This window comes from Myodes glareolus, chromosome 11, assembly GCF_982192425.1.
Source record: "Myodes glareolus chromosome 11, mMyoGla1.1, whole genome shotgun sequence".
NCBI classification, from domain to species: Eukaryota; Metazoa; Chordata; class Mammalia; order Rodentia; family Cricetidae; genus Myodes; species Myodes glareolus.
Window position 1 is genome coordinate 53,143,498 of NC_142036.1, and position 12,417 is coordinate 53,155,914.

The window sequence follows — 12,417 nt, forward strand, 5'->3', positions numbered from 1 at the left end:
TTTGTGTGTGTGTGTGTGTGTGTGTGTGTGTGTGTGTGTGTGTGTGTGTGTGCTTTGCTGGGAATTGAACTCAGAGCTCTGGGCATGTTAGTCAAGCACTCTACCACTGAGCTACACCCTGAACACTGTATGTTTACCTATAAAGTCTGGTCATGTGACATTGACCAGGACCTCTTTGAAGAGCTCCATGTAAATGTAAGTGGCTCCATCCATAAACACAGACCCATCTATTGCCACGAGTAACAGAACCAGGTACCGGTTCTTCTTCCTGGGGTGGTAAGTAGGAGCTGCTTTGGGATGCTAAGGGTGGTGTCAGTTTGCCTGGGGTGTGGTTCAAAGGCTGAGCAGGTGCTGAAGTTTACAGGAGTCTCTGTGCTCAATCTCCAGCATATTCACAGTGCATACAAACATCAGCCACATTCAATGACGGAGATGATGACTATTAAAAACAACCTTTAAAGACAGTCGTGGTGGTAATATGCCTGTAAAACAAACACAGGACATCACAATTTCTAAGTCAGTCTCGTATAGCAAGGCTTTGTCAAAACAAAAGTACTCCCATTTAAAAAGCTTTATTGTGTATGTGTGTATGTATTTATTAATTTTGTTGGGGGGGTTGGTGCTCACCAGACTCTGTATGGGGGCTCAGGGACAACTAGCAGGGGTTGGTTCTGTCCTTCCACCCTGCCGCCTCTGCATCTTGGAACTTGGGTGTCGAACCAGGTCTTCAGGTTTGGCAAGTGAGCTTTAAACCATAGAGCCAACTTGTTGGTCCCCAACTCCATTTTAAAAATGTCAACTTAGAACCTTTGGAATGGATCAGTGTTTAAAGGCATTTCTCATGCAAACCCAGTGACCTAAATTCGATTCCCCAAACACACAATGATAGAAAAAATTAACAAAGTTGTCTGCTGACATGTGTACCACAGTATATGTGTTCCACACAGACACATACATATATCATATGCCATCATACATACACATACACACAATAAACAGAAACTTAAAAGGAAAATTATATAGCATTTCATTTCTTTAGCGCTTAACTGGGACAAGTGAGGCGGAGACTCGGTCTCTCAAAGTCGATTATGTGGGGACCATGAGTGGTGCTCCGCAGACATCACTCACAGTATCCCTGAATATCGCTAGCCATGCTTTATAGAAATAAAAACAAAATCTCTGAGAGTTGAATAACTTGTTCAGCTTCATGATTGGGAATTTCTGACCAGATTTGTGCAATCTGCCTTATCAGGTCCCAAGCCTGTTACAGATTGCTAAAACATAGCTTTCTTCCTTTGGTTGGTGTATTTTCAACTTACATCTCTCAGATAGTTACAGTCGCCTGCAAAAATAGTTTCGAAAAGAAATGCTCTAGCATGCATGCCTAGGTATTAATTAAAAATATAAATTATCACTGATCTATAGAAAACCAGTATATCCAGTGCAATAAAAAATGCTTTAAATGGTGTTTAATTTAGATAATTAAGTATCCTAAATATCTGAAAACATCTGACATGCAGAAAAGAGACTAGTTACCACTACCCAATCTCTTCATGCACCAAGTTAATGTGTTTCGCCTGACACTAGGTTTCTGATTTCATTGTTAGAAAACTCAAGTCTAGATCGGGGCTGGAAAAATGGTTCAGTGGTTAAGAGCACTGGCTGCTCTTGTAGCGGACCCATTCCCAGCACCCACATGGTGGTTCAGAATCACCCATAACTCCAGTTCCAGGAGACCCGATACCCTCTTCTAACCTCCATGGACACCAGGCACATGTGTGGCACACATACATACACGTATGCAGACAAAATGCTCATACACATAAACAAATCTTTAAAAAAAAAAGAAAGAAAACTCATGTCTAATCTATTCATTGAGAAAAAAAAACAAAAACCAAACATTCAGTCAGTATTCTCAGTTATCAGAGCTGCAAGTTAACAGAGCCAGGCTAAAATTATTTTCCATGAGACAGCCTTATATATTTTTTATCAGAGTGTGAAATCATACAGTTCACTGGCTTCTGTTCATTAAAATTTAAAGCTGAGATGAGTTAGTTATCAGGCAGATTTTCATAACGCCTTTGTGGTCTCAAGTTTCAAGGAAACCTCCATTTGTTTCCCGTTTTAAATTAGGTTAAGCATGGGAGCCGAGTATCAGTCTCTATCTTGACAGTGGATGCTGAGTCTGTGATTCTATTTGTGTCTGTTCATTACTTTTTAAAATGTGTGGATCAAGACTGGAGTGGGAGGGTAAAAGAGGTAGGTGCAGGAGAGGGAGAAGGGAGAGAGTGCGCCCTTCTGCTATAACAGAAGTAGAAATACCTCAGTCTAGAGAGTCAAGTCACCGTAGAACTTGACTTGACTTGCTAGAGACTGGGACACCAAGATCAAGGCCAAGCAGATCCTGTGTCTGGGGAGGGCTGCTTGTCCTCTCATGGGAAAGTGGTGTCTTACTGGTGTCTACCTGTGGCAGGAGAGATCCTTTCACCGTTCTCTTCTTCTTGTTGTTGTTGTTTTGGCTTTGTTTGTGCATTTGTATCTTCATGACAAGCGCACAATGACGGCAGCCGAGCATCTTGACAAAGTGATTCCTTCTCATCCTTTGAACAAAGGTCCTGTGTGGGCTAACGGTAGCCACGCTGGGAGGCCAAAGAGAAATCTGTTCCAGGGAGAATTTCAAAACAAATAATAAAAAAGGGGGAAACCAGAGGCCAACTAATTCAGGAGCCGGCCCAGGCCACATTCCCACAAATGTTGCCAGACCTTCTGGGGAAAGGTGGGGAGCTACTTGCCACCTTTCTCCCGCTTGATTGGCACCTCTCCATCTCTGCCGGTGGTTAAAGGCCCTGTGTATGGTAGAGGACCAATGCTGCACTGGCCTTCATCTTGGGGTAGTCCAGGGCACCACGTGGTCCTTTATAGACTCAGGCCTCCAGGCTTAGCCTGACAAAGGGAGAAAAATCCAGGAAAATATACACACCTTTCACTTTCATTCTCTCTTTCCCCCCACACAAAGACAGTTGTTGTCTTTTGAATTTAAGGCTTTCCCCCCAAAGTTCCCATTGCCACGGGTCCATACAGGAACAGTTCCCCCGAAGGGTTACAGTCCCATCATGGCGAGGAGCATGACAGCAGGCAGGCAGTCATCACCACTGGCACAGGAGGGAGCGCCCTCCCTTTAACAAAGGCACAGAGCACCCATTTTCTTAAGCACTTCCTAAGGGTCCTACCCATCAGGACAATTGCACTGGGGATTAAGGCTCAAGGTAGAGGGACACAGCATTCAAAGCACAGCAGCCATCAGACAGTGGATTCTATCACTCTGTTAGATACAAAAATATCAGAAAATTTCTGGGCAGGTTTAGAAAGTATAACAGCTAAGAAATTTTGGAATCGAAGTCTTAGTGTTTGGAAAACTGTGTTGTGCGTGAAGATAGTTTTCATGTTATGAACCCTAAACCACAAAATTCCGAAAAACCACACACTTGGAAGGAGAAACCACTCAAAGTCATTTCAGGGACCCGACAAGTAATAGCCCACATCTAAGCCCAGAGAATTGAGCTTGGGGTCCAGCTAGTTGTCAGTCATCTCTGCTGTTCAAATCTATTCCTATCGAGAGCTGTGTCCAATAGACTGGTTTCATGGAAGATACAGTAATTCACGTGGTGTTTTTTTAATATTTATTGAGCACCTACTGCTTAGGGTAGACGCTGGGAGAACAAAGGGGAATAAGAGTCAAACTTTGCCCTTAAGGGGCTTCCATTCTCCTCTGAAAAGAGAAATGAATCACACAAATAAATGAAAAGAAGGCTTAAGAACATTATAAGCACATGAGCTCCAAGTGACATGAAAGATTTGGAGGAGGTGGTGTGAGCCTGGTTGACAGACTAGCTGTCCAGGTATGGGGTAGCATCCCAGCAGACAAACCACCTAACCATTGGGACTGTGTGCTGAGGCAAGGGGGTTTCTCAAATCCTTACTTGTGCGTCTCTGGGATGTCTCTCACAACCCTTGGGTTTGGGAGATGGAGGGAAACAGAAAAAGAAAGCAGTTGGTTGTCTCAAGGTAGAGTACGCCTAAAATGTCTGGAGATAAAACACAAGGCAGGATCGATCCTGAGGGAGTAGCAGTTCTTAAGAAGGGTGTGTGTGTGTGTCCCCGCGGTCTGCCAGACCTAAGGACGGGCTATCCCGCTCCCTCTCCCAGCGCCCTGAGCAGAGCCCTTTCCCACGCTCAGTGTCTGCAAATATGGTTCACTGAATCCTGGACGGTGGCTCCAGGTTCGTGAGACCAGAGGCCCAGGTCCTAGCAGCTTAGCGTAGGCCTCGTTCCTCGTAGGGTGGGTAGCCGCTGACCTAGGCTTGCGGGAAGGCCGGGCGTCCGCGCCCCGGGAGCGCAGCGCCGGTTCGGACGCTCGGCGAGGCGCGCGCCTGCGCGGGCTGCGGCCGCCCTTCGAGCCTCTGCTCTCACCTGGATTTTGTGCAACCGGGTCTGGGGAGGGTTCTGTCCCCGAGCTCTCGGAGCGTGGCGGGAGCGGCTCGAGGCCTAGTTCCGGGGCTAGCTCCCCCGGGGAGCCGTGCGCAAAAGGTGGGTGCGCGGAGCGGAGTCTCCGCACAGACCGGCAGCCGAGCAGGGAGGAAGGAGCCGGCCGCCCCGTCGCGGGAACCCAGGCCTTGGTCGCCTAGGTACCGCAGGCCTGCGGGGGCGGGGGGAGGAGGAGGACTCACGGCCGCGCGCCGAGCTCCGGGGGACGCGCCCGGGCCAGCGCGCGGACAATGACCCGGTCTCCCCTCGCCGCCGCCCCCTCGCAGCCCGCGGGCAAACCCATTAGCCATTCAGGCCGACAAAGCCCCGCGGCCTGGCGCTTTGTCCCGCGGGGCCCGGGCCGCTGTCATTAGCCCTGATTACGCTGAGCCGCCTGACAGCCCCGCGGGCCGCCCCGCGGACCCCCGGTCCCCGCCGCCCGCCTCACAAAGGGAGCGGAAATCGGCCGCGCCGGGGTCCCGACTGAATAGAGCGAGAAGCTGCGGCCCCCCTCCGCCCGCCCCATTCACCGGTTCTTAGGATACAATATTTTCCTCCTTTTTGTGAAAACTGGAGAGAGAGAACGAGGTCAAGGAAGACTTTGCAGGAGCTCTTTGCCTGTCATTTGTTTAATGTAAACAAAGAACAAGCCCCCCCCCCCCCCGAGTCTGGGCTCCCCTCCACTCTTCTCTCCAGATTTTTATAAACCAACTGGTATTGGGGGGGGGGGTGAGAGGGTGGCCGCGGACTAGGAGGTTATAGGGGAGACAGACAAGGGGCGCAGAGGTCTTTGCGGAGCTTTTTGGGTGGAACTCGGGTGGTTGGAGAAGCCAAGGAAGAGCCGATTTGAGGTTGGAGTAAAATCCCGGCTTTGGTCAGGTCTGTTGAAATGTAAAAAGACTTTGGTCGTGCTGGACTAATTGCTTTTGAGGAAACTGTGGCAGGAGAATTGAAGAAAGGAAATGTCCTGCACGTCTGGAGAGTTCCCACAATTCAGAACCTTTTTGGGGCTTTTCTGCAGCCTGGAATTTAACGCTTTCTAGGCCATGATGAAACTGATATAATTTTTTTTAAAAGAAAATTCTTATTATACACGTTTATTGGTGGATTTGGGTGGTGTGAAGATTTGGGCTAATTTCCAATCTGGGGTCATTGAAAGAATTGATTAATCACAAAACAGTTTTGTGTCGCCAGATTTCAGGTAAACATAAAAAAAAAAGCCTTCAAGCAATGCTACCACCCTAAGATTCTAACATGAAATTAAGATGACTAAATCTCCACGTTATTGAAACATTGTAGCTATTTTAAATGTAATTCTTGGGCAGTTTGTTAATTTAGGTAAATAGTATATCTTCTTTTTTTAAAAAAAAAAGCAGATAGGGAAAAATTCTTCACTGTTAGGCCCTCTAGTTTTCTGCAAGTATCATTAAAAATTATTTTGCGCAGAGAAAGCTTAGTTCCTCCAAGTGTTGCTCTCTGGAGAGCACAGAGTGGATGTTTTCAGGCATTATTTGCACTGGCAAGTTGGCTGGTGTTTTCAGAATCTCAAATTCTCCTACATCTTCTCACTAACTAGCTCTCCACCGCCTCCCAACCCCGACCAGAGATTATAAAAATTTGTCAGTAAATTTCTCCAAGTACTGAATCTGGATCACCCCGTAACTGAAATGAGGCGGAGCTGGATTGTAAGAATGAGAGCCGTGAACTGAAGTGCAATCCTGCTGGGCTGATTCTAGACTGGGGTGAGACAAGAGAACCCAGGGTGCAATTTGTTGCTTTTGAACCAGCCCCACTGCATAGCCTTGCCTGGCCTGGAACTCACTTGTAGTCTAGGCTCACCTCAGACCTAGAGGTCTGCCAGCCTCTGCCTCATGAGTGCTGGGATTCGAGTAGCAACACCACCACCAACCACCAGCAACAACCAAGGCTGAAAAATTAAGGAGACAATTTCAGGTCGCTAACACTTGTCACTCACACGACCTAGAGAGGGAACACTGTCTTAAAATTTGCACTCCTGGTGCCTAATTTTGTCTGCCCCAGACTGCCCCTTGGCATCCAAAGAGCTATCAGAAGCTTTAGGAATCAAAGGGGGGAGCTTTACCATGAAAATCTTTCCTAGGCCACAGAAGGGCATTTGTTTGGTTGGGGGGAATTACCTATCTGATTATAAAAGCTCTCTAAACCTGTCTGTCCAGTGCTCTTATGCTATGGATTTCAATTTTCAAGAATTTTCTGGATAAGGAACATTGTACACGGTGATAACCATTTATAAAGCCCAAAGTAGTCAAACCAGATTAAGTGATATAGAAACAAGCTAACAAAAATCAACTCTTCCTCAAGTCCTAGGCTTCCAAATGCCATTTGACCATCCTCTATTGTCTTCCTCAACTTCAGTTTTCATGTGTTTGGTACTTTAGCATGCTTTGCCATAGAAAATATTAGCAGGCATTTGACCCAAGAAGCACCTTCTTAGAACAGAGGGGAGAATTAAAAGGATCCCAGCTGGGGGAGAAGCCCAGCCCACTTGATTTAAAGATAAATGTCAAATTTTATAATATGAAATCCATTTCACTAGGGACAAATAAAATCTTAGATAACCTGGATGTAATTTACTTTCTTAGCAAAAAGATGGTACATTGTATGTGTGTGTGTGTTGTGTGTGTGTGTGCATGCAGGAAGAACAATTACATGTAAAGTTATTTTATATTTTAACTGAGGCTATTCCCGAGACAATGACATTCTTAATAAATTGCTGTATGTTAAATGTAGAGAATTGATTTAGGAAATGCCTGTTATTTCTCTGTAGCCTTGCTTTATAATCAGTATATAACCTAATTGCATACTGTCTCCTATATGAGTATCTCTTTTGTTGAAAATCAGGTACTTGTCTGATTCGGAAGCAGGAAGTTGCTAATCTAGCTAGTGACAACCTCTCCTGCTTTTTTCTTAGTAAAAGCTCATTTCTGCATGCACTGTATGCTTACCATGACCGATCATGAGGGCCCACTGTTTCTGAATGGGAGGGGACCTCAAACAAAATGGAAACACTTTTTTTTTTATTGTTGTAAAGTCCTCATGTCGTTGCATTTTTGTAAAATAGGATTCATTACCTGAGTCTACAATTTGTCCTTTCCAAATTGCTCTTGGAAATTGGTACAAACCTTGATTAACTTTGTGGTGAATGTAGAGCTCTGCCATAGACGGCGTGCTTGTGTTCCAAAGTCTAGGTTTAGTGTGGTTTCGTGTGTGTGTATATATATGTGTATATATACACATATAATACATGCAATTCAATGTGGCAGGAGGTTAGTGATCTAAGAATATCTATTGAGAGATATCAAAGGTTATAGAGAAGTTGGTGTGATTATTTGGGTAAGATTCCATCCTTCAGACCTGGTAAAGGAAATAAGAGTGACATTTTTTTAAAAAAAAAAATCTGAGATAGCTGCTCCCTTAATTAAGAAAGGTTACCCATCAAGTTGTTTTATTATTTGGCTTCTCCACACAGAATGCATTGAACTTGCTCATTTAGAACAGCAAGTTCCCCAAGCTACAGAGAAACCTATCATGGAAGTCTTTTAAATAAGTAAATAAACAGCATATATATGTTTTGTTTTGTTTAAAAAAACCTTCAAAGCAAAAGTTATACATATATAGCAGCGTCCTTTAGACATGAAATACCCACAGGAGACTTAAGGGCAGACGCTCAGCTTACAGTTCTGTCCCAAAGAGGTCTCCGCAGCCTGATCCTTCAGAAAAAGCAAAGCGAAGAGAAGTGACATTGGGTCAGGCCTCGCCGCGGGCCTCTGTGTCGCGATGGAAGAGCGCTACTAGAGCCGGCTGGCAGTGGAGCAGGCAGGACCACTTGGGCCGGCGGGTCCCTGGCCACTGAGCTTCTGCCAGCGCTATATTTGCTGGTTCTCATCGTTTCTCCTTTTATTTTGTGTATCTCGTTTTTACGCTGGATTCTGTTTCTAAGCCTGATGAGTGGGCAGCTCAGATGTCGCATTCGCTGTCGCTGGACGTGATGGAGATGGCCGAAGTAGCCGCCTTGCTGGACAGACTAGCAGCCGGACTGGAGGCGACGCCCAACACCTCTGGCGTGCCCTCACCCTCCGAACGTAGCACCCGCCCGGAGCCCTGCGACAGAACCTGCTGCTGGAGTCTACAGGGAAAGAAGGGACGTGGTCAGAGCTAGAAACCACTGCATCGCCCCCTTTTCTCTGAACCGCTTCCCCCCAGCTCCGAGTCAAGACTACTCTTTCTCAGACTTTGAGTAGGTGGGGAAGATGAGGCTACGGATGGCGGCACAGCTCTCCTCTGCAGAACCCTCCAGCTGCCTCACTCTCCCTCATGCCCTTTCCCGGCTCGCCAGGATTTCCTCCTTAGCCTCCCCAATCTTTCTCAGCTGTCTCCCACCGTCGGGAGATTTACTGGAGGATCGGCAGAAAAAGCAAAGCGGCAAAGGACATGGAATTCCTTTCCTAGTAGGACATTTATCCAGGGCCATACCTGAGGCAATCTGGTCTATTCCAGCTAAAAAGTCTACTCCTGCCTGGAGGAGGTTGCTCGGAGAGTTTGGGCCTGGGATGCAAGAGCCACACGCTAGAGAACGGAAAGCATAGGCCGACTAGCAAGCTTGGTTTGAGACAAGGATGGTCCGTTGGAGACGAGGAAACATGACTTTTAGTTCTTAAAATCTGAGATCCTTGAAAACTGAAACCTTTTCAGACCATCAGAGAAGACTGCAACCGGGCTTTAAGAATAAAGCTAACTAGAAAGGCTTTGCTTGATGAGAGCCCGGGTCTATGCTAGCAAGAATTAGCTCCGGGCCTCTTGGTTTCTAATTGATTCTGGGCTTTTAATCTTTCTCCGCCCGCCAGTGATACCTTGGTTTGGTGACCCACACCAGCTGCTATAGTGACCCCAAAGCCCCACGAACCAGAGAGATGGTGGGGAACCAGAAACCTGCACTGGTGTCCAGAACACAGTGGTCTCACAAACCCAAGGCGTACTGGCACTCCCAACCCCCTCGGAATCCAGCAAGCACTAGGTAAGAACACCGCCCGCCTGGAATGCCTCTTCCTGCCCCATCCCGGTATGCACCAAGCCCGGGGGCCTCTAGGTACTACTGACCTGTTTTTGGCTGCCGCAGCCCGGTCTCTTTGTCGGCGGTTTTTGAACCAGTTGCCCACCTGCGTGGGGGTCAGTCCAGTTGCCTGGGCGAGCTCGCGCTTTTTGCTGGGGTTGGGATATGGATCCTGAAGGTACCACTCGCGAAGCAGGTGCCTCGTGCGCTCCTTAAAACAGTGCGTCTTCTGTTCGCCATCCCAAATGGTCCTCGGCAGCGGGAACTTCTTCCTTACCCGGTACTTATCTACCGGCCCCAAGGGCCGTCCACGCAGCTTCTCTGCCTCCTGGTAATGCGCTTCAAGCCACAGTGCCTGTAGCTTGGCGTGCGATTCCTTAGTAAACTTATGATTTTCCAGGATATGGTAAAGCTCGCGGTAGTTGCCACCGTGGAAGGCCACGATGGCTCTCGCGCGCAGCACCGACTCATTCTTATTGAGGGCTTCACAGGCCGCCGGGGCCACGGGCAGCGACCACAGGAAGCGACCCAGGCGCTCCACATCGCCGCTTTCCTCCAGGGTCTCGCATACCCCGGCCACTTGCTGGGGGCTGAAATTCAAGATGGGCAGCTGGAACATCGAGGTTGCGCGGACGTCCCGAGCAGGATGCGCAGCAGATGCCCGCAGGCCGAGTGGGTTGCAGCTGGGGGTACAGAGTCGGGGGTGGGGGGAGTCTTCCCGCCTGGAAAGAGCTGTGGATTGGGTTCGGCTGCGCTTGCTCGGCTTGGGCACTCCAGTCAGCTAGCCCGCGCGGCTACTGGGGTGGGCGGATTGGAGACGCGGGCGCCATGGAGACCCTCTGTCAGTCACCGGGCAGTTCTGCCAATCAAGGCAGCCACTAGCGCGCCCCGGCCATTTCAGCACCTCCCCAGACTCGACAGCGCCCGCGGTTTGCCCGGAGACTGCCCAGGGTTTTACAGAACCCGAAAATGAGGTAGGAGTGGCTGGAACACACGCAAAAACCACAGCGTCTCACCCTCCCAGCTCCTCCTCCCCGCTCCTCCCTCTTGTTTTCCCACCAGAGAGGCAGGATGCTGCTGGAATTCACTTTGGGGGAGACGCAATGCCTGGGTCGAAAGAACTTCAGAGGACAAAGAGGACTGGGAAAAACAAATCGTAGCAAAGCTGCAAACCCCGCGGGGAGCGCGGACACCAAAGGGACGGGGAGGGAAGTAAATCTTCATCCCCCCCCCCCATGCACCCATTCCTGTCTGTCTCCTGCTTACCCCTTTCCAGCTGCTAAAGCAGCTGCCCGGGAAGCAAGCCTGGAACAGAAGGAACAGGACCAGGGATCTGCCAAAGAGGTTAGTTTGGAGTCTAACTTCACTCCTTCAAGGCTTCCTGAAACTGTTTTCAAAGGTGGCGGCAAGGACACACACTTGGTAACTAGGTGCTAACCACGGAGTCTAACACCAAGAAAGGCGGACTGTGGGGGCTTCTGACCCAAATAAAGTTATACTTCACAGCCCCCCTTACCAGTTCAGTGGACTTGAACAAATGCGCAGCAGCCACATCTAGAGTGAGAAGTCATCCGTAGGTCAGGACAGCAGCTTAAAAGCCTACTTCAAAGATCTTTTTAAACGTAGATATTTCGTTCTCTCGTGGCAGGATGGTTTGGCCTCTGCCCAGCGTTAGAACATACAACTCCCGGGGTGGAGGCAGAAATCTTGGCTTTTTAGATCAGAAGCAATTCAGTGACGGCAAAACAGAGGGTGGGGTCGTTCCACAATACCGTGTATGTTAAGGTGGCAAAGGAGAGGGGTCAGAGCCACAGGGCACTGACCCCTCCCGCAGAGAGCATGGACCCTTTTGGCTCCCTGCCTTCTGGCCAATAGATTGAATTGGCAACATTTATTGATTCCCAATTGACATCTACATCATACCGCTTTCGGACACTTCCGTCAAGGAAACCACGATCTCATGTGGGCCTTTGACGAGGTTTGTTTGGTAGAAAGGAAAGACTGGGTACTGTGTCCCAAGAAATCAGAAGACAAGGTTCACTGCCCGATCTGGATTGGGCCTGGCTATCTTTTCTTTAGTATCAAGCACACTTTGTGTGCGCCTAGTACGGACCGAGTACATCAGAAGGCAGATAGATAGCACAGATGGTTGGATGTGTCGGGTCAGATCACACCACGCCTGAGTGCAGGCTAAAGCTCGTTCTGACGGAAAACCCTGATATTATTTTCACAGATCTTCACAGTCCACTCGAAAGAAAGTAGCAGAGGGGAAGGGGCGGGAAAAGCCCTGCAACCATCTACATCATTTCTGTGAGATTGCCAGCCGCCTCCACAGTGAGGCTTCCTATCCGAAGAGCTTATTTTCTTGAAGTGAGACAGGGTAGGGGCAGAATAAAAAGGGCGAGGGGGGTAGTGACACAGCACAAGCCTTCTCTTCTTTGGAGCGACTTCAGAATCAGCTCCAAGGACAAATTTTAGTGAACCCTTGGGGAGAAAGACAATCCACAACACAGAAAATGAAATAAAATAAAATAAAATAAAATCCTGGGACCTTGCGGACAAAGCAGAGATCCAGCAGGACTGCGGAAAAACAGTTTTCCTTTTTGGGAAACGAGCCCTAGTTCGGGTCTGCACGGTGGCAGAATAGCTGCTTCACCTCCATCTTGCATCCTGGAAACCAGGCTGAGGTTCCACCGGGACCTACCGTCGCTCCCAGGCCCAGTCCAGGCCGGCGGTGCCCCAGGCCACCGAGTCTCCCCCTGCTCTCTTTGACAGAGATCAAAATTTAAAAGCCGCACGTTGAG

At 48.5% G+C, this 12,417-nt stretch overlaps 1 protein-coding gene across 1 annotated transcript; it reads right to left on the reverse strand.

The window, feature by feature from the left end:
• Nucleotides 1-8,520: 8,520 nt before the first annotated feature.
• On the reverse strand, nucleotides 8,521-10,232 carry Six6 (SIX homeobox 6). The gene is made up of 2 exons (XM_048415941.2): nucleotides 9,661-10,232; nucleotides 8,521-8,689 (listed from the first exon to the last, which is right to left on the reverse strand). Exons 1-2 carry the CDS (start codon nucleotides 10,230-10,232, stop codon nucleotides 8,521-8,523), a joined length of 741 nt encoding a protein of 246 aa, XP_048271898.1.
• Nucleotides 10,233-12,417: the final 2,185 nt, after the last annotated feature.

What these genes read in the sequence shown, in the direction of transcription:
- Six6 (XM_048415941.2), bottom strand. Translation starts at nt 10,232, where the DNA reads ATGTTCCAGCTGCCCATCTTGAATTTCAGCCCCCAGCAAGTGGCCGGG. An exon ending in GCTGCGGCAGCCAAAAACAG is followed by an intron (nt 8,690 to 9,660) that starts GTCAGTAGTACC and finishes CTTTCCCTGTAG; the next exon opens with ACTCCAGCAGCAGGTTCTGT.